Here is a 26,251-nt window from a genome sequence, read left to right on the forward strand (position 1 = left end):
TCGGTCGATCTGCATGGGCTCGTGGACGGGGGCCCCAGCTGTCGATGACTGAAGTACGGAGGGCTTCTGCGGAGGAGAGGAATGCCGTACCGGACGTCTCTCACGGGACACTTCCTTGGATCGCTCCTGAAAGCGAATGTCTACTCGAGTCGCTAGGGCAATCAGGGCATCCAGGGTGGTCGGTACGTCACGACCCGCCAGCTCATCTTTAATTCGCCCCGAGAGTCCTTCCCAGAAGGCGGCGGTTAGGGCCTTGTTGTTCCAGCCGAGTTCCGAAGCCAGGGTGCGAAACCGGATTGCGTATTGACCCACCATCAGAGTCCCCTGACGTAACCGGAGAAGAGACGAAGCAGACGCGGAGGCGCGTCCGGGCTCATCAAAGGTGCCACGGAATGCCTGCAGGAACTCTTGGATGTTCGTGGTCACAGGATCCCCCTTCTCCCACAAGGGGTTCATCCACGCCAGTGCCTCACCCTCTAGATGGGACATGATGAAGGCGACCTTGGCTTGGTCGGAGGCAAACAAATGCGGCAGCTGCGTGAAATGGAGGGAGCATTGGTTTAAGAATCCCCTGCAGGTCTTGGGGTCTCCGGCGTACCGGGGTGGTGAGGCCAAACGAAGTCTGGAAGTATCTGAAGAAGTCGCCACAGGAGCTGGAGCCGTGGCTTGACTAGTGGAAGCCCGGGATGTTGAAGACGTAACTGCTGCTTGTAGCGTGTTCAGGCGGGCGTCCACAGAAGACATGAATTGCAGCATGCGGGTCTGAGTCTCACGCTGGCGTTGGAGTTCCTCCTGTACGGCTGCTAGTGCTGCAGCGGGATCCATGGCCTGATCTTACTATCAGGGCCAGGTGGACGGGCAGACCCAGGAGGTGGATCCACTGGGCCGAACTCCTAGATGGTGGTAAGGGGTCCGGTAGCTGAAGCACTATAGGCAGCAGAACAGTCCGTGCATACGAGTATAACGGAGAAGTCCCTGGGACCACGGAGTCACTGATGGTAGTCCGGGTGACGCAGCTCAGGTTCGGAAGCCGAGAAGATGTCAGGCGGGGTCCGGAACCTTTGGAGCGAGATGATGGGTCACCGCAGGGATCCGAGATGGTACGGACTGTCAGGATGGCAAATGGACAGCGTTCGGGGTTCGGGATTCGGCAGGACCGGATGGCGAGGCAGGCACGGCTCTACAAGAGAGATAGGTGAGTATATCATAGAGACACCAGGAGACCTGACTCCTAGCTTAAGAAACACGAAGATCAGGCCCCGCCCCCTTGGACATTAAACCCCTTTATACCCTGTACCTGTTTGCATCATTTCCTGTTAATGGACGCTGGCCCTTTAAGAAAGGGTCAATGACCGCGCGCGCGCCCTAATGCGCATGCGCGCGGCCCGAGTGCCAGAAGCCAGAGCAGGAAGCTGCGAGGAGGAAGCAGCAGGGACGGGCTGGGGCTGAGAAGCCGACGGGCGCCGGGAGCGGGGGCCAGGACGCCGGGGACGCGCCGGCAATGGATGCTGGAGAGCGGGGAGCGGCGGTGACCGGACCAAGGAACCGGGAAGCGAGGCAGGGGAGCCGGGGAGCGTGACAGGTGAGCCGGAGGGCAGCGCAGGGGACCCGGGGAGCGTGACACTATGCATGATTTTAACCGACCATCATGCAGGGGGGAAAAATAACCGGCCCCTAGAGAATGTCAGATTTGGCTTTCTATGTGTGAGATCTGTAAAGGTATACAGCATTCCTCTCCTCACTATTTTCACTGCCAGTATCTGCTGTGATTACAAAGGGGGGAGGGGAGCAGAACAGAGCTGTGTGTCATAACAAGCATTTCTGCAGCTGCAGCTCTCATCCCACGGCACTGGCATTGTGAGGGAATAGGAAGTGGAGTACAGCTGACAGTGCAATGAGATGAGAGCTGCAGATGTAAAGTTGATTGCAATGGCACATGGTTCTGCTCTATACCCTTCCCATTTGTAATCACAGTAGATACCAGCAGTGAGATCAGGTAGGAGATCTTGGCTGTGTGTCATTACAAAGCTGCATCTCACCATCTTATTTTTTCTCCCTTGCATGATGCTTCATACTTATGATTGGTCAAAGTCATGCCAGGCAAAATGTAACGGCCCCCACGTGACTTATTGGTCTTAGGTACAATTAGAATCTAAACTTTACAAGCTAATATCGCCCCAATCGAGACAAGAAATGAAAAATAAAAGCCGCATTGTATTCAGCTCTGCAACCATTATTCTGTTATGTGGCTAGTTTATCATTCCAATACTATAGAAAGGTCCTCTAAAGGCTGATTTCACACAATGCTTAGCAGTGTTTTTCACATTCAACCATATGCTTTTTCTGAAAGTAAAATCCACGGCATTTACAATAGTAACGAAGGGAATTGCTTTCCATATAATCTCATCCACACCCAGCATTTTAGTTTGTGTTTAGAGCGAGATGTGTGAAAAAATTGGCTTTTGATTGTGTTTGTGTATTTATTTTTTTTAATATCTAAAGCATGTCAATTTCTGTTGTTGAACACCATCTTTTTGGTGCGGTTTTCCCCATTCATGTTAGTGGGGACCCTAAATCCACAGGTAAAACTACTGGCTTGGTATTGTTATGTCCTGTTTTTTTGTTTGATTGGGGTTTTTTTTTTTGCATTTCCACAACTAAAAAGTCACATAAAAATGCATTAAAAAGTTAAGAAATGCAAACGTAAAATCAGCACATGCATCATGTGAAGCCAGCCTAAAGGTGTGACTCAAATATACACGAATAAGCATCTGTTAGTATGAAGACGAATTCAGCTGTCCATGAAACATGGTCCTTTTATGGGTCTTCCAACTAGACTCAACAGCCTCATGTATATCGACGAGAGCTGCTGCAATATTTGCACAAAATATAAAAAAAACTTGATTTTTCCCTTACTCTTTCCCTTGCCCAGTGGTGCTAGTCGCAAAATTGACACTCTTGTCAACTGCGAATCGCAAAATATGTATCTTATGGTATTGAGTGTCAGTGGCTGCAATGTGGGTTATGAAGATTATACCACCAGAAAGTTGAAAAAGTGCATTGCAGAATATCTGTCCAATATCAACATATTCAGGAGCGGCAAAACATTTTGTTTCTATCCCCCAACTGTGACACTTCTCATTTTAGTTTTTTTTGCCATTTAAAGGGGTTGTCCACTACTAGCACAACCTTTTTTGATTTCACATATTTTCCCAAGGTAAAATACTACAGACATGTGGTTGTGATGTCACTCAATCCCTGCATCCAATCAGCTTCCTTCTCCCCGCCTTTGGACCAAACGAACAATCTACAAGAAGTGATCGCAGCCGCTGCACCAACTATCTGTTGATTAAATTGTTTGGTCTGAAGGTGGGGAAACAGAAGTTGGCTTTGATTGGACGTGGGGATCGTGTGATGTCAGAACCACACGTGAGCCCAGGTACCGTGATCCTGGACACCAAGAGAAGCGTGCCGGTACGGGAGGTGAGCATAGTCTTTATTATTTTACCTGGGGGGAACGTAGAATCAAAAGGGGTTGTCCTAGTAGAGGAGAAACCCTTTAAAGAATGCTATATCCTGCCAGAACAGGTAGTTGGCAAAAAAAGGTCTCACAATATGAGAAGCATCTTGGATCCTCACCCTTAACACTAAACACCCATATGATATGAATTCTAAAAATGATTGGTTTTATATTTAAGTTTTTGTATCTATAGTGTCCCAATTTTGAATGACATTTTGCATATTTACGTATTTGCTCTTTTATCCATTGGTTTATTCACGTTGATGATTGGTTAATGCCTGACGTGGATAATGCATCAGACTTTTTTCTTCTTAAAATAAATTAAACTTATGGTACTAATTGTAAAGATAATTTGTTTCACATTTACCGATGTCTCATTTGTCATCAGGTCTTTATTCTTCTCTATATATTCTTAATTTTTCATATGAATTTATTTGTTATTCTGTAGTGTTTTCCCACCAGTTATTGTTTATTTCTGTCCAGGATTGGTTATTTTTCATTCATATAGATTTCTCATAGCCCCTTTCTTAATCTTATGATTAAGTGCATTTGTGGCTCCTGAAACGCGTCAGGTTTTATCTTTTGCTATGTGTTTAAACCTGTTTTAATGGATGTCTAAATAAAGAATAGTGCTTTTATTTTTATGGATGTGCCAGCATTTTTTCCTTTCTTTTTTTTCCAATATGAAGCTGTCAAATTTAAGTCAGGAGAGCTGCGGCCAATCCATGCGTCATGGTCTGTACATAGACTGTGTTTCGCGAACATCCGAATCTGCCCTGACAAGTAACTAGATGACAGTTTTTTATCTGTGTAAACCTGGAAAAGCTATGTTCATACAAAAATATCTAATTCATTGCTTAAAACATATACAATGGAACCTTGGATTACGAGCATAATTGGTTCCGGGAGTGTGATCTTAAACCAAGTTACTCTTATATCAAAGCGAATTTTCCCATAGGAAATAATTGAAACGCAGACAATTCGATCCACAACCCAAAAATATTTACAGTATTTATACAAACTTATTACAGTAATACAAAATAATGTACTGTAGTCATATATTACAGTACACTAATACAAAATGCTGTACAGTCAAAAACATATAAGACAAATTAAACTGCACATTAGCTTACAATAGAGTTGTTGGTGTGCGGGAGGTACAGTATAGGCAATGTGCTATACTCGTTAGCCGAAACAGTACAATACTATATCCACAAATGCAAATTGATTGAAATCCTATATAGTATATATTGTGTTGTGCAATGGTATACTGTATACAATATACAGTACATATGGACAAAAAGTTACCTCCAGATCGGGTCAGAACGCAGTGAAAGGATGAAACCGGAAGTATACAAGGTGTGAATTTGCTCTTATTGCAAAGCATTGCTCTTAAACCAAATTACAAACTTGTAAAAATCTTTGCTTATCTTGCAAAGCGCTCTCAAACCAAGTTACTCTTAATCCAAGGTTCCACTATATGACCAATATTAAACACTTTCTTGGAATTGAAGGTAAAGTCTAAGCAGTGTTTTGAATTTAGTCCAAATAAATGATATGTGACTTCAGCTATAAAACATAGCAGTCATGATGAAGGGGGTAACGTGTCAGATAGTCTAATGCTTCTGCTGCCAGATGAGATTCCATGTGACAGGCGGGTGCACAATCGTAATCCAGTGTGAGCTGAATGTGATTTGTTATTTCTCATAACACACCATTGTTTGGCTGTGACTTCTTCACGACTTTTGGACAAGTAACTCACATTTACTAAACTGAACTAGATATATTGCAGAAATGCGCTAGTGTTTTCTACTATGGGGGTCATCTGGGTTCTAAAAAACAAAACACAGCCTTGTACTATCCCTAATTTAATGGGATTGTCCAGATTATAAAACTCATTGATACATATCCCATTAGCGGTGTCAAGTATTTTGCACCCCCTACTTCATGAAGCCTTAACACTCCCCATGTCTATTTCACCAGTCCAGTATTGAACAAGTTATTTCCAAAGCAGTTTAACTTTTTGAGGAAAATACTGGTGGGATTATAGCTTGCCCTTTGACCTTCTAGGTGCTGAAATGAGACAAAGTTTTAAATATAAATTTTTTATTTTTTTGTGCAAACTTTTTTTTACCCCAGTTCTTTCCCTCACTTATCCCTAATACTGGCCGTAACCCTTTCCATACACCTACCTTTAACCCTATATCTCACCTTATCTCTAATCCTAAATCACAACCTAAGCCATAATGAGGGTTGAAAGTAGGAAAAAGTGTAAAAAATGCAATATTTCCCATACATATCTGCAAAGAAAAACCTCTGCAATAATGCAACATGTAAACATCTCCTATGGGAACATTCCCACAAGGCACCTCCACAAGGGAGATGTTACAGTAATACCCCCAGCAGTATTTACCACTGTACATACCAATGCGCATAGTGGTGCCTGGAATTTAACTTTTTGCACAGCAAAAGGTGAATTTCTTACTGACATCTGCAGCATTAAAGGGAATCTGTCAGCAGGTTCTTGCTACCTCATCTGAGAGCAGCATGATGTAGGCAAAGAGACCCTGAATCCAACAATGTATCACTTAGATTACTGGGTGCAGCAGTTTTGACACAATCAGAATTTTTAGATTTAGCCATTAAGCAGAGCTGAGAGAGCTGTCCGCCCACACCATGCTCTCAATAGAGCCAGTTCATTAACAGTGAGGTGTCAATCAGAGGAGGTGGCATGTTAAACAATGTAGTGTCAGCAATGAAAAGTCCTGCTGCATAAACAAACATAGCACATAAACAACAGATCGTACCACGACAAGACAGGCATCCCTGAATTCTCTAGGTTAACCCTTGCAGCATGCTGTCTTCAGCTAAGGCCTGCGACACACATCCGTGCCTCCGGTACGTGTGCCTTTTTTTTCACGTACCGGAGACACGGGCCCACGTGGTCCTATGTATTGTTATTGTTTTGGGAATCATGAATGGATAAGAAGGTCGGGTTTAACACTGCGCTAAAACCATGAAGCCAGACGATGTGATGGATTCTTTGCTATATTTTCTTTATTTAGGACAAGTCAACGCGTTTCAAAGGCATGTCCGCCTTCTTCATCAGGACAAAGGAAAAAACAGCATGATCATTTGAAACGCGTATAGAGAACAAACACTAAACGCGTATAGAGAACAATAATTGGGGCCTTACGTTTTCGCCTTCAGTGGATGAAAAAACTATAGATTTTCTGGACCTTACCATTAAGCATGAGGAGGGTACCATTGTGACCAAAACGTTCTTCAAAAAGGTAGACAGTAATGGATACATTGATTTCACTAGTGATCATTATTGTAAATGGCTGTCAAACGTGCCCAGAAATCAATATCAGAGGATACGCAGAAATTGCACCCTGAATAAAGATTTCATTGAACAGGCAGGGGTCCTAAAGGACAGATTTTTAAATAAAAAATATCCACATTCGGTGATTAAAAGAGCCTATAAAGAGAATTTAAAGTCCCAACAGGTGGAATTAATTAAAGGGAAAAAGAATGATCCAATGACAAAAAATAGTATTAAAAATGAGCCCAATTTTTCTTTAAATTTTCTGACCACTTATAGTAGGGATAATGTGGCCATAAAAAATGTCATTCAAAGACATTGGAGCATTCTTCATAATGATCCTTTTCTGAGGGATGTCCTCCCCAAAAAACCTGGCATTACGTTTAGGAGGGCATCCAGTTTAAAAAACCAGTTAGCCCCCAGCAGACTGAGGACTTTTTCACCTGCACCGCTAATTAACAAACCTGTTGGAGTATTTAAATGTGGTATTAAAAACTGTCGTTGTTGTAGATCTATACAGCATAGAAGGGAGTCTTTCGGATTGTCTCCAGGAGGCACTGAGTTCACTATTAAGAGTCACCTTACTTGTCAATCTGAATTTGTTGTCTACCTCATCGAGTGTGACTGTGATATGCGTTACGTGGGCAGGACCACGCAGGCCCTTCATAACCGAATTAACTCGCATAGGCACAATGTAAAAATCGGGTTTATGCTCCATGGCCTATCTAGGCACATGACTATGGTTCATGATAAAAAATTTTGCCTTAAGGTAACTCCTATTGAGCAAATACCCCCACATACCCCTAATCGGAATGAATTATTAAATAAAAAAGAAACATATTGGATTTACAAGTTAAATACCCTTAAACCGTTGGGGCTGAACGAGGTAACCGATCTTTTTCATTAGGGGTTCATTGCTTTTTTTGGTTTTATAATTTTTTAGCGTTTTTATATTCTTCCTCCCTGTTTTATATACATTCATATTCATATATACATATATATCTATATACGCATAAATTTTTTATATATAAATAATAATTTTTATTCCTACATTTCAGGGTTATTAATTATTAACTAATTTTAATTGATATACTGTGTAATTGCAAATTGTTGTGTTTTATGCTGGTTCTTCGGGCTAGTGTTTTTATTATATCTCATGATCAGGTCTTACCCCATATTTTAATATGGTACCATTTTTTATAATTATATATAAATAAGTTTTGACAGTTATCTATTTTTATTTTAATGTCTTGCTAGTATCCATGTTGTTCTTGTAAATTTAATTGAGCACAAAAATTGTATACTATATATTAACACTCATGTAATTTTTTCTGTAATTATTGTCCTTTTTCCTGTCCTTGCCATTAGGTGTGTAATTCTGGCTTTGGCACATTTTTACAGTTCCCCTCACTATCTCACACTTGTTCCCGTGTGTAGTAACAACTCCCGTGCATATTTAGCATGGCAATCCTTTTTACCCCTCACCGCATGCGCATTAGTGTTTTTTCCCACGCTTTGAACTTTCTCGACCCCGCACATCTATCCGGCTTCTTACCTTTTCTCCCGCATGCGCATTAGTTCTTTTCCCACGGTCTTGAACTTTCACGACCCCATTTTTGCTGAGAATTGCAGTTTCTCCTCCTCGTACTTTGCACAGTGTATTTACGGCACCCAGATCTGATTTTTTTGTTGAAGCAGGAGTCGGTTTTCTATATGCACCGCTGTCTGCACTGTGTGGCCTAATGGTCCGATCCCCTGTTACATTCCTTGCACATATTGACCCGATGTTCTTGTGGGTTCTATTCCGATTCACTGTTCGGCTTATTCTTTATAACCACTATTCCTTTATATTTTTGTCACTTGTCACAAATACACGGGACTCACTTTGTCTTTTTCCTTTTATTAAACTGGAAGTCTGATGGTAATTTTAATAAGACATGTTTATGATAAAGAAAAGCGGAATTTGCATTGAAATCATGTCACTACGTCATTCAATGAATGTATGGAATTCCCGCCGATTTTTTTCTTTTCTTGTTAAAGTGGGCGTATCAATGACGTCACACCTGAAGGTATATGTTTTTCGGCCCATTCTTTGACTGCTGATTTTGATGTTGCTTGTGCCTGTATTGTCCTGAGGAAGGGAGCGGATGCTCCTGAAACGCGTAGACCTGAACATGGAATAAAGTCACGTTAAATTCATCTCCTGTATTAGTGGTCGTTGGCGCGGTACTTAAACACCCATCTCTTTACAAGAATATAACTTCATCCAAGGGGTGACTGCTGCCGCTGACCCAGTATATATGCCTGTATAGTGGTTGTGACTGTCACAACTCCACTTGGTGAGTAACCTCTGTGATTTATACCCTAATTGTTTGTAGGGTAAGACCCTATTGCGCTCTCTTTCCACAGTGTTTTTAGATTTGTTTTAATTGACGTGCTTCAGTTATTCAACCAGCAGCGCTTTCTAATTTACACAGTGGATAATTAACGCTGAGTGTGCACGAGATTCCTTAAATCTCACGCATTATAGTTGGCAACTGTAAGAGACAGTCTTTTCTGTAAGCGAATATGCAATGTAAAATCTGCAGCATTTTTGCAATGGTGGTACGTACCCTCAACCAGCCCATCTGCTATCAGTGTGTGTTAAAAGGAACCTGTCACCTGATTCACGCTGCCCAAACCACGGACAGTATGAATCAGAGTCTGGTGAATGGTTACAGCCAGGTATATTTTTCTCTGAAATGCACCAGTGATTCAGAAAAAACAAACCAGGGGTCGTATCTGGACTAGTTACGACTTTGCCTATAGTCTGCGGCCAGCTTCTCCCAGCGCTGCTGCAGGTGATTGACAGGCCTCGGCCATAGTAAGAAACCTGTCAATCACCTGCAGCATTGCATAAATATGCAGAGCGTTTCAGAGAAAAATATACAGTATCTGACGGCATTCTTGCAGCCAGGCTCTGATTCTGCCTGCGGTTTGGGCAGCATGAATTAGGTCACAGGTTCCTTGTAAAGTAATAGTAGTAACATTAGCTAAAATATCTATTTAACAACATGCTTCATTTGGTGTTTTTCCAGCTCAACACAAAATAACAGTTTGACAGGCGCCCCGGTGATCCTCAGTGTAAAATGAATGTTACAGAGTGCGATGAGCAGGTGGCAGACAAGTCGCACCATTAACTTCTACCCTGTGCATTTATAAATTGCTTTTGCTGTTACAAAAGCAAAAAAAAAAGAAAGATAAAAGAAACCTATTTTTATAAAGCTAATGACAAGGGGTTGCTACATAAAATGCTGGTCGCTTGTTTCTATCATTTCCATTACTATCCATTCTCATTGATATTTTTCCTGACCTGACAAAATAACATTCACCTACCCATCGTGTACTAATGATCCATCCTAGATCCCGGGGAACTGCTACCAATATTTAGTTGTCATATACAGTCATAGAAAGGATTATGGCCACCTGGGGTATCAACCCCTCCAATCTCCCACCAAAATATGACCAGCAGAAGAAAATTTTATCAAATCGGTTGTGATTTTTTTTCCAATTGGTTGTCGATTTTTGGATTTTCTATGAACTAGCAAACAAATATCTTTCATTTACTGCTTGAATAAAAGCATGTGGGCAGAGAAATATAACATGGTCATGGTGAACTTATCATTCCAAACAAGTACGAGAACAAAAGTGAATTTAGGCACACTGATGCTGGGGGAAGGGGTGAAGTGATACCCCTACGCCTGCACTTAAGGGTTCCAAATCATCCAAAAAGAGTAGCAGGTTGTTATTGCCATGCAGCCCAGACATCTAGTTATTGTGCCTTTGTCTACTCTGGAAACACTTTGGGTGATAGAGTTGACTGTATGCAATCAAGCTGCAGTTGGCCAAAGTTGCTTTAGCTGGGCCGGAATCTGAGAAAGTGGACTATTGGAAGGTTGACTTTTATTGCACTGTAGACCACCAATTCCCACTCAGTATTCTCTACTCTAATGGCCTGAAGGAAACCGTACTCTTTGGCTTTTCTGTTTACCTCTTTAAATGATTGTTCAATGAACAAGTTGCTGCCTCTATTTCTATTCCTAATTCGTATATACTCGAGTATAAGCTAAACCGAATATAAGCCGAGGCCCCTAATTTTACCACAAAAGACGGGGAAACCTTATTGACTCGAGTATAAGCCTTGGGTGGGAAATGCTGCAGTAACTGGTAAATTTAAAACATAAAAATATATACCAATAAAATGTAATGTGCCCATCCTTCTGCCCAATAGTAATGTGCCCATCATTCTGCCCTATAGTAATGTGCCCAGCCTTCTGCCCTATAGTAATGTGCCCCATCCTTGTGCCCTATTGTAATGTGCCCTGCAGTAATGTGCCAATACTTTAGTAATGTCCTCATTCTGGTCCCCTTCTTGTTCCCTATTATGCCATTGTTCTCTCACACACACACACACACACACACACACACACACACACACACACACTTCTTCTCACCTGTCCTCCATTCCTGCACTGTCCCTTACCTGCTTCTTGCCGTCTGCAGGCACACAGACCCCTCCATGATCTCGTCCGGTGCACAGGGCAGCCGCTGAAGGCTGCCTTTTTTGTTTTTAATGCAGTTGAAAGCTTTGTGGCCATGAAGCATTCAACTGCAGTAAAACCATGAAAGCAGCAGCAGCGGCTCCATGCACTGGGCACGATCATCGAAGGGTGTTTCTTGCAGTCCACAGGCACCTAGACCCCTCGGTGATCTCGTCCGGTGCATGGGGCCAGCATAAACAAAATGGGATGAAAAACTCAGCTTATACTCAAGTATATACAGCACCTTGTTGTTGGGGGTCACTCAGTGTTCACTCCTAGGTTTTTTTGTGGTGTTGGGATCCCTCAGGGTTTCATCCTAGGTCTTCTCTTGCTGTTGTGGTTCCCCAGGGTTCACTCCTAGGTATTCTCTTGCTGTTGGGGTCCCTCAGGGATCACTGCTAGGTCTTCACTTGCTATTGGGTTCCTCAGGGTTCACTCCTGGGTCTTCACTTGCTATTGGGTTCCTCAGAGTTCACTCCTAGGTCTTCTCTTGCTGATGGGGTTTCACAGAGTTCATTCCTAGGTCTTCTCTTGCTGTTGGGGTTCCACAGAGTTCACTCCTAGGTTTTCTCTTCCTGTTGGGGTTCCCCATGTTTCACTCCTAGGTTTTCACTTGCTGTTGTGGTTCCTCAAGGTTCACACAAAACTGTTCTCCTCATTTCTTTCTACTTAGTCACTATTGGCTTTCAATACTACAGTATCTACATCTTAATGACACCCAGTTATATACAACTTACTGTGACATCACCTCCAAACTACCACCAAACACCGTGGAATTTCTGTAACATTATTTGCTCTTGATCTGAAAATAAATGTTTTAAAAACTGAGCGTCTTAGCTTCTCTCCCTCTACTCACCTACTATTTACTCTACTTACACCAAAGATTTTATATTTCAGAGCGTGGTATTACCATAACTCACAGGTAGTATGCCTGCTATCTTAAGGTTATATTTGACTAAGACCTTATCTTTACTCCCTTTTGGCAAGGCTTGTTAATGAGTCAATATTGACTTTAGGATTACTAAATCCAATTTGGCCCTATAGTTCCAATACTCTCTCTCTCTGAAGAAATTTTAAAATTCCTATATATCAATCAATCATGTGCTCAAGTAATCTGCACCTTAAAAACATCTTCAGAATTCAGCCTTTTTACCTTCAAAACTCTAAAAATTCTTTACTGTTGATCCGATTCATTATAACTTACTACTAATGAGTCTCACACCAAACTCTTCTCTATCCAATCTATCATCAAAGCAACAGTCAGGTAATATTTCTGTTGTCCTAATACACTTATGCCTCCACCAGTCATTGCACTGGTTGCCCATTCAGTTTAGAATAGAAGTTAAACTACTCTACATTGCTGCGCCTCCTAACATGTCTGCTCTCTTCTACCCGTTATATACCTCCTCATTCTGCCAATGATCTAAGACTAACATCCTCCATAGTGGAACATCCAATTTTCATCTGTATAAACCAAGCAATTTTACCTCTTGTGGTAGCATTATTTCTTCACAGATTGTAAACTCTTATGAGCAGGCTCCTAACATCTATACATGAAAGGTGAACTGTAGTGTCCACCAAATAAAACAAAGCTGCACATAACTTCACCAGCCTCCTATTTTTAATGACATAGTATAAGATGAGATAGAAACATTACTTATTCAACTTCTCACGGGACCTATGCTCTGCTTTGAAGTGCCTGCCTGGTAGGTTCTCATACATTTTATATGGCACACACTTACAATACATATTACCTTTGATTCTAAAGCTCTATGCGATTCCTGAATATATGAAAGCCCATACAGCATTACTTATATTCATTCAGAAGGAACAAGAAAAATAAAAAGCAACTACGACTGAAAACGATATATTGTGGCCACACTGTAGAATCTTTGTAGAATTGTACAGTTAATACTACCAACCTCAGAGTCATCTGCCAGAATACTTAGTACAATTGTGGTGGGTATTAGCCTATTCCACACTGACAAATGCTACTACATATAGTGATCTTAGATGCTAGGTCATAAAACCAATGAGGCTTCCAAAAAAAATAAAAAAGAGGTCTTGAGCTGACACTGCCTCCACAAATCATTTGGTTCTTAGTAGAGATGAGCGAACCCTTGGAAGTTTGGTTTGGCAGGTTCAGCTAGACTTCAAATAAAGATCGGTTTGGGACCCAGACTTACCTGAACCCCAATAATGGAAGTCACTAATTGGGCAGTTCAGGTCTCTGCCCACATGCAGCAGGCCAAACACAGAAATCTTCCGGGGGCAGGTGGGTAGGGTTTTTCTTTTTTCTTTAGTTTGCTTGTACACACTCTTGTTACCCCCAATGCTAGCCATTCAAAGCACCCAAACTCTGTTTTTTTTTGGTAAATTCTGTATTTGGTATGAACACTGAACTTTGGGTTCATTCATCTCTAGTTCTTAGCAGTGAATGTTGCCACTGAGAAGTCATGATTATTTCCCATATGATTCATCACTGAGCATTTTTGAATATTTGTGTGGATTTTCCCATTTTACAGGTTTCATTCCTCAATATCAGATGAAACAGAAACTGAAGGCCATGTAGTTCATCTTTAATACTCTTGGCTTGAGCATGTTTTGCAATCCGCATTTGAAAACCTGCCAAAAGATTAAATACTTGAGGACCACATTTGATCCAGATGCCATGAAATAACTGATTTGGATACAAATTAAATCTGTGCCCTGCTTTGTAGTGCGAGAGTAAAGGACATGCTGCAAGAAAACACTTGCTATTACACCGTGCACAATTATTAGGTACTGTAATTTGTATTTTGGTGATCAATGTTATTATTGAACAATTACAGCACTGTCGGTCAATCCAAAAGATTAATAAATCTAATTATTTAAGAAAGAAAAATTGAGGTTTTCTTTTTCTCAGGAGAATATCTATGTATGTATAATTATTGAGCAACTATTAGTGTGCAGAATTATTACGCAACTAAATGTAAATCATCATCTCAATTGTTCATTTTCATCTGTTCAAGTGAAAATAATAATCATACAACTCAGAATGTACAAATATACTTTTCAAAAAAATCTCAGTGCTAGATATCACTGCCCTTCTTCTTAATAACGGTCAAGCCTTCCATCCATGGGGTCATCAGCTTCAAAATTTGTTGACGATCAACTTTTTGGGCAGCACCAAGCACAGCCTTTCAGACTCTGTTCAGAGAGGAGATTGTTTTCCATCACCATAACTGTCTCGTTTAAGAAGAGCCCACAAGATCTCAATAGGGTTTAGGTCATGTGAGGAAGGTGCCATATCATTATATGGCCTTAACTGGCAGGCAAGCAGTGGAGTACTTCAATGCATGCAATGGAGAATGGTCCTGCATAAAAATCATGGTTTACTTAAAAGCATGCAGACTATTTCCTGTACCATTGCTAAAAGAAAGTGTCTTCTAAACACTAGCAGTAGGTGTGGGAGTTGATTTTGAGTCTTTCCAACTGAAATGGTCCAACTAGATCATTTTTAACAATACAAGCCCATAGCAGTACCCACATCCACAATGTTGGCTTTGGAGCCAAAGTGGATGTCTGTGCTCATTTCAATTTAACCACAACCTCATCCATTTGGTTCATCAAGAGTCATTTTTATCTCAGTAGTATATAAAACCTTTGAAAAATCTATCTTCTGATATTTCTTGGTCTAGTCTTGACGTTACAAAGTTCGGTATGTGTCTTGTTTAGTTTGTTCAATGGTGGTCGGGTTTCTGCTTTCCTTACTTTGGTCATGACACTTTGTAATTATGGGCCCGCAAGGGGATTGAAGTTCTGGAATATGACAGTACTGAAGGTTTATGGGCTCCTGGTCACTTCACATTTGTTTTTTTCTGAAATCTTTGGCAGTTAATGCGTCTCTTTGTTTTCTTCAACATATTTTTTGTGACCCTGTTTACTATTTGCAACAAAACTTTTAAAGAGATTGTCCTCTACTTTTATATTGATGGCCTATCCTCAGGAAAAGTCATCAATGTCTGATAGACCAGGGTCCGACACCCTGTACCCCCGCCAATCAGCTGTTCCCGGTCACATCAGCGGCAGCAGGTGGTCGGAAATGCTCAGTTCCGTAGCTGCTCCGTTTTCTGATAGTGGCCGCGTCAGGGTACTGCACATCCACCTCCCATTCTAATTTCCATATTTTTTAAAATATTTTTCCTACTTTGTATGATATTTAACAGTACTCTTGGGGGTTTTGAACCTGCAATAGTCTGATCACTTATTCTATATACAGCACTGTCACTGCATTGCTGTATATACAAGAAATCACTTAGCATTGCTGTGTATACAAGAAATCACTTAGCATTGCTGTATATACAAGAAATCACTTAGCATTGCTGTGTATACAAGAAATCACTTAGCATTGCTGTATATACAAGACATCATGTAGCATTGCTGTATATACAAGAAATCACTTAGCATTGCTGTATATACAAGAAATCATGTAGCATTGCTGTATATACAACAAATACAAGTCCTTTATGAACGTCTGCCATGAGCTGGATTTCACAGGAGTACAGTGATGGCAGACATAGGGGTCTGCGGGCACGCCAATGAGGGCTCAGAAGACAGCGCCACCCTGCAGTGCGCAGAGATTGACAGTGGCAACCACGGGCAGAGCGTTACTCCACCCGCAGCTGTTAAATGCAGATGAAGTGATAATGATACAGCCTTCATTTGCAGGGAAAGATGTGAGCTCAGTGTGCGAGCCAGCATCAAAGTCAGGGAGGCAGCGTTGTTAAAGGGGTCAAACACAGCATTCCCCTTTGCAAAATAAAAATACAAGAAACTCAACTCCTGCACCATTACCATATCATACAATGTCAGCACTAGGTCTCCCGAGGCTTGCGTTACGTTGTTATGCCACACGAGCCATTATTGTGCTGTTGTACTCTGACTACTACCACTTATTCATCATTCATCGAAACAGCCCAATAGTGGGCGCTGATTGGCATAACACTGACATTGCTGGAATGGATAAAGTGCATGGTGCATCTGTTATTTTTATTTTATAGGTCGGGACAGTACATTTAATCCAAATTTTATGTATCAGCTCACTGTGTATACGCTCACTCCTGACTTCTCCCTGGAGCACGGACAGGCAGCAAGAAAAATACTTTCAATATTTCACCTTAGTATATTATTCATGCCTGCTGGCACTTGTAGAGGTGAGCTTACATAAATAGGTCTAAAGGGTAATATTGAATGGGTGATAAAAATAAAATGCTTACAAAATTATACTTTATTCAATATATCTTTAAAATACCCCACCAAAAGGTGAACACACTATACCATTAAATATATGAACAGTAATTAGGTGATGAACCTGAAGAAGCAAGCATGTTCTAGATAACAATCCAATAGCGGTCTAGTGGGGCAGAATAAAAATTAGGATAAAGGATCAACATCTGTATCTATCGCTTATCTTTCCCTGAAAACTCACAACACCTTGAAGCGGAGGTTGGCACCCTATATGTTGCGCAGTGGCGCCCCCAAATTCCATCTGTGCTCAGATACTTTGATACAATTTTTTTTGCGTGGGGGCACTTGTCTAACAAACACTGAAACATAACACTTTAGAATAATTTAATGACAATGACGGCCTGCAGGGCCAGTTTGAGAAATTAAAAAAAATGAATTAAATTTTGAACTCAGGGATACTATAAGCCCAAGATGGGCGAAGGTATGTGACATAGAGGAGATAAAGACCAGAGGCCCATTGCACCGACTCACCATGCTACTATTCTCTGTGAATAATCATTGATAGAGCCTTCCTATATCTTATAAAATGGGAAACTCATTTCATTTGTACATTTATAGTTATTATTGTGCGTTCTCAGGAGAGCTACTAAAAATGCTGCACAAAGGAAATACAGCACATATTTTCTGTTATTTCTAGATAAAAAAGAACAAACTACCGTAAGTATAGCCATAGATTGTCTAGTAAGTACTATGGCGGGCTTTGCACACTACGACATCGCAGGTGCGATGTCGGTGGGGTCAAATCGAAAGTGACGCACATCCGGCGTCACTTGCGATGTCGTAGTGTGTAAATCCTAGATGATACGATGAACGAGCGCAAAATCGTCGTCATCGTATCATCGCTGCAGCCTCCGACATTTCCATAATGCCGGGGGAGCGACAGGTACGATGTAGTTCCTCGTTCCTGCGGCCGCACACATCGCTGTGTGTGAAGCCGCAGGAGCGAGGAACTTCACCTTACCTGCCTCCCGGCTGCAATGAGAAGGACGGAGGTGGGCGGGATGTTTACATTCTGCTCATCTCCGCCCCTCCACTTTAATTGGCCGCCTGCCGTGTGACGTCACTGTGACGCCGCACGACCCGCCCCCTAAGGAAGGAGGCGGGTCGCCGGCCAGAGGGACGTCGCACGGCAGGTATGTGCGTGTAAAGCTGCCGTAGCGATAATAATCGCTACGGCAGCTTTCACTATATATCGAACGTGCGACGGGGGCGGGACTATCGCTGCAGCATCGGTAACACATTGTTACCGATGTTGCAACGTGCAAAGCCCGCCTAAGTGCCCATACTTTCACTTTGGTATAGCCCAATCCATATCTTAATGAAGAAAAAACAAAAAGCCAGCACCAAATGTGCACTACAGCACTAAACATTCCAAACTGTACTTATTATAAAAAATTTTTTGAGATTTTTGGCAAAAAATTGCAATTTCTTGAGCTGCTTCGCCACGTCACGGCAAATCTCATTTGAAGCAGTCCTACACTAAAATATTTTTATAAAATGTGCCATACGGCCTCACATATGAATAGTAGAACTGCTCTTAGCAGCACTCACCTGGTCTATTTCAATCCCGTACCCATGACTGAGTCATGGCTGTGGGCGGGACAGGTCCAAGCAAATGCTGCATGAAGTAAATAGCCTGTGGACAAAGCCTGATAACTTAATGTGAACAGTCACCAACCGCCAAAATCCAGACAGATGGAATACATCCCAAATTGGGGTGCATAGCAAGGTGGAGGTCAACCACCGACCAATTCAATGAAGAAAAAACAAAAAGCCAGCACCAAATGTGCACTACAGCACTAAACATTCCAAACTGTACTTATTATAAAAAAATTTTTGAGATTTTTGGCAAAAAATTGCAATTTCTTGAGCTGCTTCGCCACGTCACGGCAAATCTCATTTGAAGCAGTCCTACACTAAAATATTTTTATAAAATGTGCCATACGGCAGCTCAAGAAATTGCAATTTTTTGCCAAAAATCTCAAAAATTTATTTATAATAAGTACAGTTTGGAATGTTTAGTGCTGTAGTGCACATTTGGTGCTGGCTTTTTGTTTTTTCTTCATTGAATTGGTCGGTGGTTGACCTCCACCTTGCTATGCACCCCAATTTGGGATGTATTCCATCTGTCTGGATTTTGGCGGTTGGTGACTGTTCACATTAAGTCATCAGGCTTTGTCCACAGGCTATTTACTTCATGCAGCATTTGCTTGGACCTGTCCCGCCCACAGCCATGACTCAGTCATGGGTACGGGATTGAAATAGACCAGGTGAGTGCTGCTAAGAGCAGTTCTACTATTCATATGTGAGGCCGTATGGCACATTTTATAAAAATATTTTAGTGTAGGACTGCTTCAAATGAGATTTGCCGTGACGTGGCGAAGCAGCTCAAGAAATTGCAATTTTTTGCCAAAAATCTCAAAAATTTATTTATAATAAGTACAGTTTGGAATGTTTAGTGCTGTAGTGCACATTTGGTGCTGGCTTTTTGTTTTTTCTTCAATCCATATCTTAGCCTAATTGGGCTAGTTCTTGAGTTATAGCAGATCTCGACACATTGGAAATTACCAAAACTGCCTACTCAGTCAAAAATTGCCAACTGAGTGACCCACCTGAGCAGGCATTTACTGCAATTTCCAGTAAAGATGACCATAACAATATAATAGGTATAGACCGAATGCTCAGTTAGCACACAGGGATCTCACCCATCTCCCCCATAAACATGATCGTTGGCCGAGCTTTCATGTATTTTCACGTGGGAAAGCACAAAAACCCAGACAGTTCTGGTGGCAGCTTACTTATTGGAGAACAAAGGGAGGCCCCATATACATTATATTGTCGGGTGATTATGATTGTCGTCAGTAGAGACCACTGGTAGAGAGGTACTTGAATAGGAGGGGTATAACTTTTATTTCTAAAACAGTCTAAGTCTTTTGAAAAATTATTTTAATCTGCTGGACAATTGTTTTGAACAAGCAAGGCAAAGATTTCAGGCATACATGCTACAGGAATACATTCAAAGCCACAAACACGAAAAATTAGACACATTAATACACACAATACGGTACATTTGGAACCAATACTCAAGTGTGTAGTTATAAGACATTCCTGTAATTCCTGTATTTCCAATCTCATCGTACATTGTTTATGTGAGAATATATTAGAAACATAACATTTCTCAAATTGTAATTGTAAAATGTCTTTTGATGAACTCCCATTAGTTATGAAAATCTTTAGTACAAAGCGTTTTACAATGTCACTTGCTAAGGGCTCGTTCACATGGCCAGCCAGTGGCTTAACTTGAAACTAGTGGGCCCCAATGCAAAATCTCCAACATGACCTTCAGCTAGCTTGAGTCTTTAATGTTATTGGCCAAAAGTACTTTTTGGGACACCTTAGATTCCAGGGCCCAGATGTAACTGAACCCCTGCGCCCACGATAGTTACACTCCTGTGTCCAACCATCCAGTCTCTATTCCTACCAAATCTGCAGAAAAGAAATAAAACTGATGGGAACTGATGACAAAACTGATCCTATTGTTTCCTATGAGATTATTTCACTGTCCTATGGCTTCCCTTAGCCAGATTGAAAAATGATAAATGTTACTTATGGATTCATGTTCTAGTAAAAGAACTGCCATAAATATAAGTCAATGTATGAGCACTTGATATGGATCTGCACCATATGATCCGGCAAGCGCTGACCAAACTAATTTTAAAATTGCGCAACTAAATTAAAGGTTGTCTTGGTTCCTTCCTCATGCCAAATAATTAGGACACACAAACACATAAAATACCTGGTGAGCTCTTCTTTAATCTTCAAAGGTTCATGAGGGTAGAATTTCACTCTAAAGCACATGGTGTATGGTGGATGAGCTGAAACGTTATAAAACAAAAATAAAAGCATGAGAATAGCGCAGGGCATTGTTAATGAAAATGCAGGAGAGGTTTCTTTACAGTAAGTGAAATGGAGTAAGGGGTAGCCCAAGCCAGAGCAGTAAATAAAAGCATGCTAGAAAAGCCTCAATGAGATTGCAAATTACTTGCAATATATGTAACCAATATGTAATGTCAAAAGCGGCTGTGAGATGTGAACTTATCTAAGCTATTATTCTCGTTCCTCCTAAATGTGAGCCACATCTAGCCATAGAAAGAGTTCATCGTGCAAACAAGAATACCAACGGCACCAAAGTTATGACCCTACCATAAAACCCCATTTTTAAAAAGAAAACACCTATTTCATATAGTACGTTCAACTCATCTCAAACTGTGAAGGCCATCTGAACAAAGCTTTATCCGCGATGCATCAGAAGGTATCAAGAGTCTATAAGGCTCACTAAAGTGACTAGCTGCAGTGACCATATGTCCCTGAGTGTGGAATTCAAAGTAGACATCGGCGGAGAGTGGTCAGAGACAAGACGAGACAGTTTGCTTCTAGAGGATAAAAATCTGTCCTGCAACCCCAGACAGCTATCTCTCCCAGGTCTCACATATACAGTCATGGCTGAAAATATTGTCTCTCTTGAAATTGCTTCAGGAAATGAAGTATTTCTACCAGAAATGTATTGCAATTACACATGTTTTGTTATACACATGTTTATTTCCTTTGTGTGTATTGCAACAACACAGAAAAAAAGGGAAATTGGCCAAAATATCACACAAAACTCCCAAAATGAGTCAGACAAAATTGTTGGCACCTTTCCAAAATTGTGTGTAAACAACTTTGTTTCAAGCATGTGATGTTCATTAAAAATCACCTGTGTCAATATGAAAATCACACCTGAAACCAGATAAAAAGGGGAGAAGTTGACTTCATCTTTGCATTGAAGATGCATCAGGCTCAGAGTGCATCAGTGTCAGCGCGTACTATGTGTTGACATTTGATTGACAAAAAACACTGTGGCAGGAGACTCAAGAATACCCCACTGCTGACAGAGACAAAAAAAAGCTAGACTGCACTTTCACTTTGCCAAAAAAGCATATGAGTAAGCCAAAATCCTTCTGAGAAAGTATCTTGTAGACAAATGACACCAAAATAAAGCCTTTTGGTAAATCACATCATTCTACTGTTTACGAAAACATAATGAGGCCTACAAAGAAAAGAACACAGTACCTACAATCAAATATGGTGGAGACTCAAAGATGTTTTGGGTTGCTTTGCTGACTGTGGCTATATGTGCTTTGACGGTCTGCAAGGCATCATGACATCTGAAATGTACCAAAGGATATTGGGTAGCAATGTAGTACTACACAGTGTCAGAAAGTTGTGTTTGCGTCCTAAGTCATAGGTCTTCCAGCAGGACAATGACTCCAAATATACTTCAGGAAGCACCCAGAAATGGATGGAAATAAAGCACTGAAGAGTTCTGAAGTGGCCAGCAATAAATATCATTGAATTCCTGTGGAAAGATCTTAAAGTTGCTGTTAGGAGAAGACACCCTTCAAATCTGAGAGACCTGGAGCAATTCGCAAAAGAAGAGTGGTCAAAATTTCAACTGAGAGGTGACAGAAGATTGTTGCTGGCTACATGAAGTGATTGATTGAAGTTATTTATTCCAAAGGGTGTGCAACCAAATATTAAGCTGTTGGTGCCAACAATTTTGTCTGGCCCATTTTTGGCGTTTTGTGTGAAATTCTGTCCAATTTGCTAAAACCTTTGGCCATAATTATATATATGAACACTGGCTGAGGAGAGTGTTCAACTGTTTTCAACGGGCTGAAAGGAGAAAGCGGATTTCAATTTGGCAGTAATTTATCAGGCATTCAAATCCCATCTTCCCAATCCTTCTATTCCCCGACATTATATGCTGGGCAAGAGTTGGGAGGTTCCCAAGAGTTCACCTGAATTTTATTTAATGTGTGTAAGCTCATTAAACAGGGTTGTCCGGTTAAAACACATTACCTATCCATAGCTTCAGGGGTTCAGGGAACTTTTATAGGCAAAGGCAAACTTTTATCCCTATTACGACATGGTATGGCAGGTTGGACACTCGACCTCTACACCATTTGTTCCCAATGCGGCTGGTGCACAATTCTCAGCATCTCCAAGGGGAGTGAATGGAGAGCAGTTCGCACTTCGGCACAGCCCCTCTATTTTTAAGCGAAAAAAAAGTTTCCCATTTTGAATACCAGTGGGTCTGAGTGGCCTGACCTCTACTGGTCAACAATCACCCACATTATGGACAGGTGTTGTAATAGGACAACCCCTCTAAGGGTACGCTCACATGAGCGACAAATACGGATGAGAGCAATGCAAGAAATTCTCGTATTACACTCGGACCAATGTTATTCTATGAGTGCGAGCTGTTGGTCAGCTGCGTTTTTCTGCTACCGCCGTGTCTCTTGCACCCATTCAAGTGAATGGATGCGAGAGATACATCGGACTGCACTCGGATGTTATCCCAGTGCAGTGCTATATACGCACAGGCTCACAGTGGAGGAGATGGGAGGATTAACCCCTCCCTCTCCACCGCAGCGCCCGCACTCAGCTTCACAGCTGTGACCCGATCGCAAGATCGGGTTACAGTCGCATGACACTCGGCTCACGCTCGCAGCAGAGCCTGAGCCGGGGGACATTAGCATATCGCATCCGATGCTCTCACATCGGATGCCATATGCTTGTGTGAGTCCAGTCTAACAGTCTTTCTACAAGAGAGACATCTGAAGCCAATTTCCACATAGAAAGATTTGCATCCTCTGGAAGCAAACAAAAACGGATCACAGTCAATGCCTACAAAGCAAGGTTCCTGAAAACAGTGATAAAATACAGTGATGAAAAATGGTACAAAGTCACATAATTCCTCTAAAGAAGTATACAAGAAATGTTCAAAAAGGAGACCATTTTTTTGTTTATGTATTATTTTTACACACGTGGTCAAAATTGTTGGTACCCCTCTGTTAATGAAAGAAAAAACCACACTGGTGACAGAAATAACTTGATTCTGACAAAAGTAATAATAAAAAAAATCTATGAAAATGAACAAATGAAAGTCAGACATTGCTTTTCAACCATGCTTCCACAGAATTTTTAAAAGAATAAAACTTATGAACTAGGCCTGGACAGAAATGATGGTACCCCTGAAAATAATGTGACAAAAGGGACATGTTAAATCAAGGCGTGTCAACTTCAACTAAGAAAATTATAAACAAGCATGTTAAAGGTAAAGGTTATAAGACCATCTTCAAGCAGCTTGATATTCCTGTGACTACAGTTGCACATATTATTCAGAAATTTAAGATCCATGGGACTGTAGGCAACCTCCTGGGATGTGGATGCGGAGGAAAATTGATGACAAATCAAAGAGACGGATAATACGAATGGTAACAAAAAAGTCCTGAAAAATTTCTAAAGAGATTAAAGGTGAACGTCAAGCTCAAGGAACAACAGTGTGAGATCGCACCATCCGTCGTTGTTTGAGCCAAACATGACTTCATGGGAGACGACCAAGAAGGACACCATTGTTGAAAACAAATAATACAAAATCCAGACTGGAATTTGCCAAACTACATGTTGATAAGCTACAAAGCTTCTGGGAGAATGTCCTATGGACAGAAGAGACAAAAAGTAACTTTTTGACAAGGCACATCAGCTCTTTGTTCACAGACAGAAAAATGAAGCATATAAAAAAAGAACACTGTCCCTACTGTGAAACATGGAGGAGGCTCTGTTATGTTCTGGGGATGCTTTGCTGCATCTGGCACAGGTTGTCTTGAATCTGTGCAGGGTACAATGAAATCTCAAGACTATCAAGGGATTCTAGAGAGAAAAGTGCTGGCCTGTGTCAGAAAGCTTGGTCTCAGTTGCAGGTCATGGGTCTTGCAACAGGATAATGGCCCAAAACACACAGCTAAAAACACCCAAGAATGGCTAAGAGGAAAACATTGGACTATTCTGAAGTGGCCTTGTATGAGTCCTGACCTAAATCCTATTGAGCATCTTTGGAAAGAGCTGAAACATGCCATCTGGAAAAGGCAACCTTCAAACATGAGACAACTGGAGCAGTTTGCTCTTGAGGAGTGGCCAAAATACCTGTCGCGAGGAGCAGAAGTCTCATTGACAGTTACAGGAATTGTTTGATTGTAGTCATTGCCTCAAAAGGTTGTGCAACAAAATATTAAGTTAAGGAGGGAACCATCATTTCTGTCCAGGCCTATTTCAGGAGTTTCATTTTTTTTTTACATTCTGTGGAAGCATGGTTGAAATGCAATGGCTGACTTTCATTTGCTCATTCTCATAGATTTTTTATTTATTATTACTTTTGTCAGATGCAAGTTATTTCTGTGACCATTGTGGGTTTTTCTTTCATTGAACGAGGGGTACCAACAATTTTGACCAAGCGTGTATATAAAAGGATTAAGGGCAATGATCAGAATTATGGACCACGGTTTACAAGTCCCATCACACATGACAGAACTACTGATAATGTAATTTCATAATATAAAGTGTAAAGCAGACGATGGAGCTTATTTATCCTTCATTCATGGAAAATCAAAATCAAAAGATTTCTACAGACATATACCCATCCTTAGATGCACTTCGAGTAAAAAAAATGCCTGTAGCCATGGTTCCCAAATTCTGTAATGTTATATCGTATTTCAATAGTAAATTACAAAGTGCTTGCTTCTACGCACCCCAGAGGAGAAAACCTCCAGAAGATTAACTTTGTAACACATTAGTATCCTATAAACAGCAACATAAAATGGTGAATATGAAATACAATGTATGGCATGGTGTCCTCTACAATACTAATCACCATGACAGATCAATACTGAAGCCAGCATGCATCGGACTTGAAAGGAACCAGCAGCACACCCAGTTACCCCACGGGACACCACAGATGTGCACCACACAAAAATGCTACAATTTGCAGCCACCATTTATGTGTAATTTTAGCCCACCGGCCGATGGAATAACAGAACTATCTGGGAGGCAGCAGAATTTCCACCGTTCTCTAAGTGTTATATTTAAGTCTGGTTAGATACAAAGCAGCAATTCATTCTCTTAATCACAGTGTTTCTCGTATGTGCTGTTTATGTGCAAGATAATTGCCAAGATGCTGTACTTCACCTTAGGGGTGTTCTTCATTCCACTTGTGACTGCTTGTGTTCAGTGTATATTTAGGTCCTTACCATTCAATTTATCATTTACACTCCATAGATCTATATTATGTGCAGAATGGATCTTTTGGCCCACATTTATACTCAGTAAACACGAACTGCAGAACATATCAGCTTCTGAGAAATGAACCTTCAGAATATGCATCATTTTATTTATGGAAGGCACTATACTTGTTTGGGTCAGAACCATACAGAAAACCATACAGGAACCAAAATGTATATACTTGTAGATCTGTCACATGTCAGTGGTAAATGGAAACAGAAGGGCCCCGTTGACTATAATCGGGTCTGTCATTCAAAAATGGAACAAGAGGGAATAATTCATTGTCCCTATTTCTAAAGCCCTATTGACTTTGGATCTATGACATTTGGAGGGCCATACACATTAGTTAAATGCCCACTGAACCTACCAATTTTGGAA

General features: G+C 41.1%; 1 protein-coding gene across 2 annotated transcripts in view; it reads right to left on the minus strand.

Moving 5' to 3' along the window:
• Positions 1 to 26,251, minus strand: part of FRMD3 (FERM domain containing 3) — a 276,523-nt gene that overhangs the window by 83,560 nt on the left and 166,712 nt on the right. For both annotated transcript variants that reach the window (XM_075318304.1, XM_075318296.1), the window contains exon 4: positions 20,511 to 20,589. In XM_075318304.1, coding sequence (XP_075174419.1) covers positions 20,511 to 20,589 — 79 coding nt within the window. The remainder of the gene's footprint in view (positions 1 to 20,510; positions 20,590 to 26,251) is intronic.

The sequence above is a fragment of the Anomaloglossus baeobatrachus genome, chromosome 1 (genome assembly GCF_048569485.1).
Source record: "Anomaloglossus baeobatrachus isolate aAnoBae1 chromosome 1, aAnoBae1.hap1, whole genome shotgun sequence".
NCBI classification, from domain to species: domain Eukaryota; kingdom Metazoa; phylum Chordata; class Amphibia; order Anura; family Aromobatidae; genus Anomaloglossus; species Anomaloglossus baeobatrachus.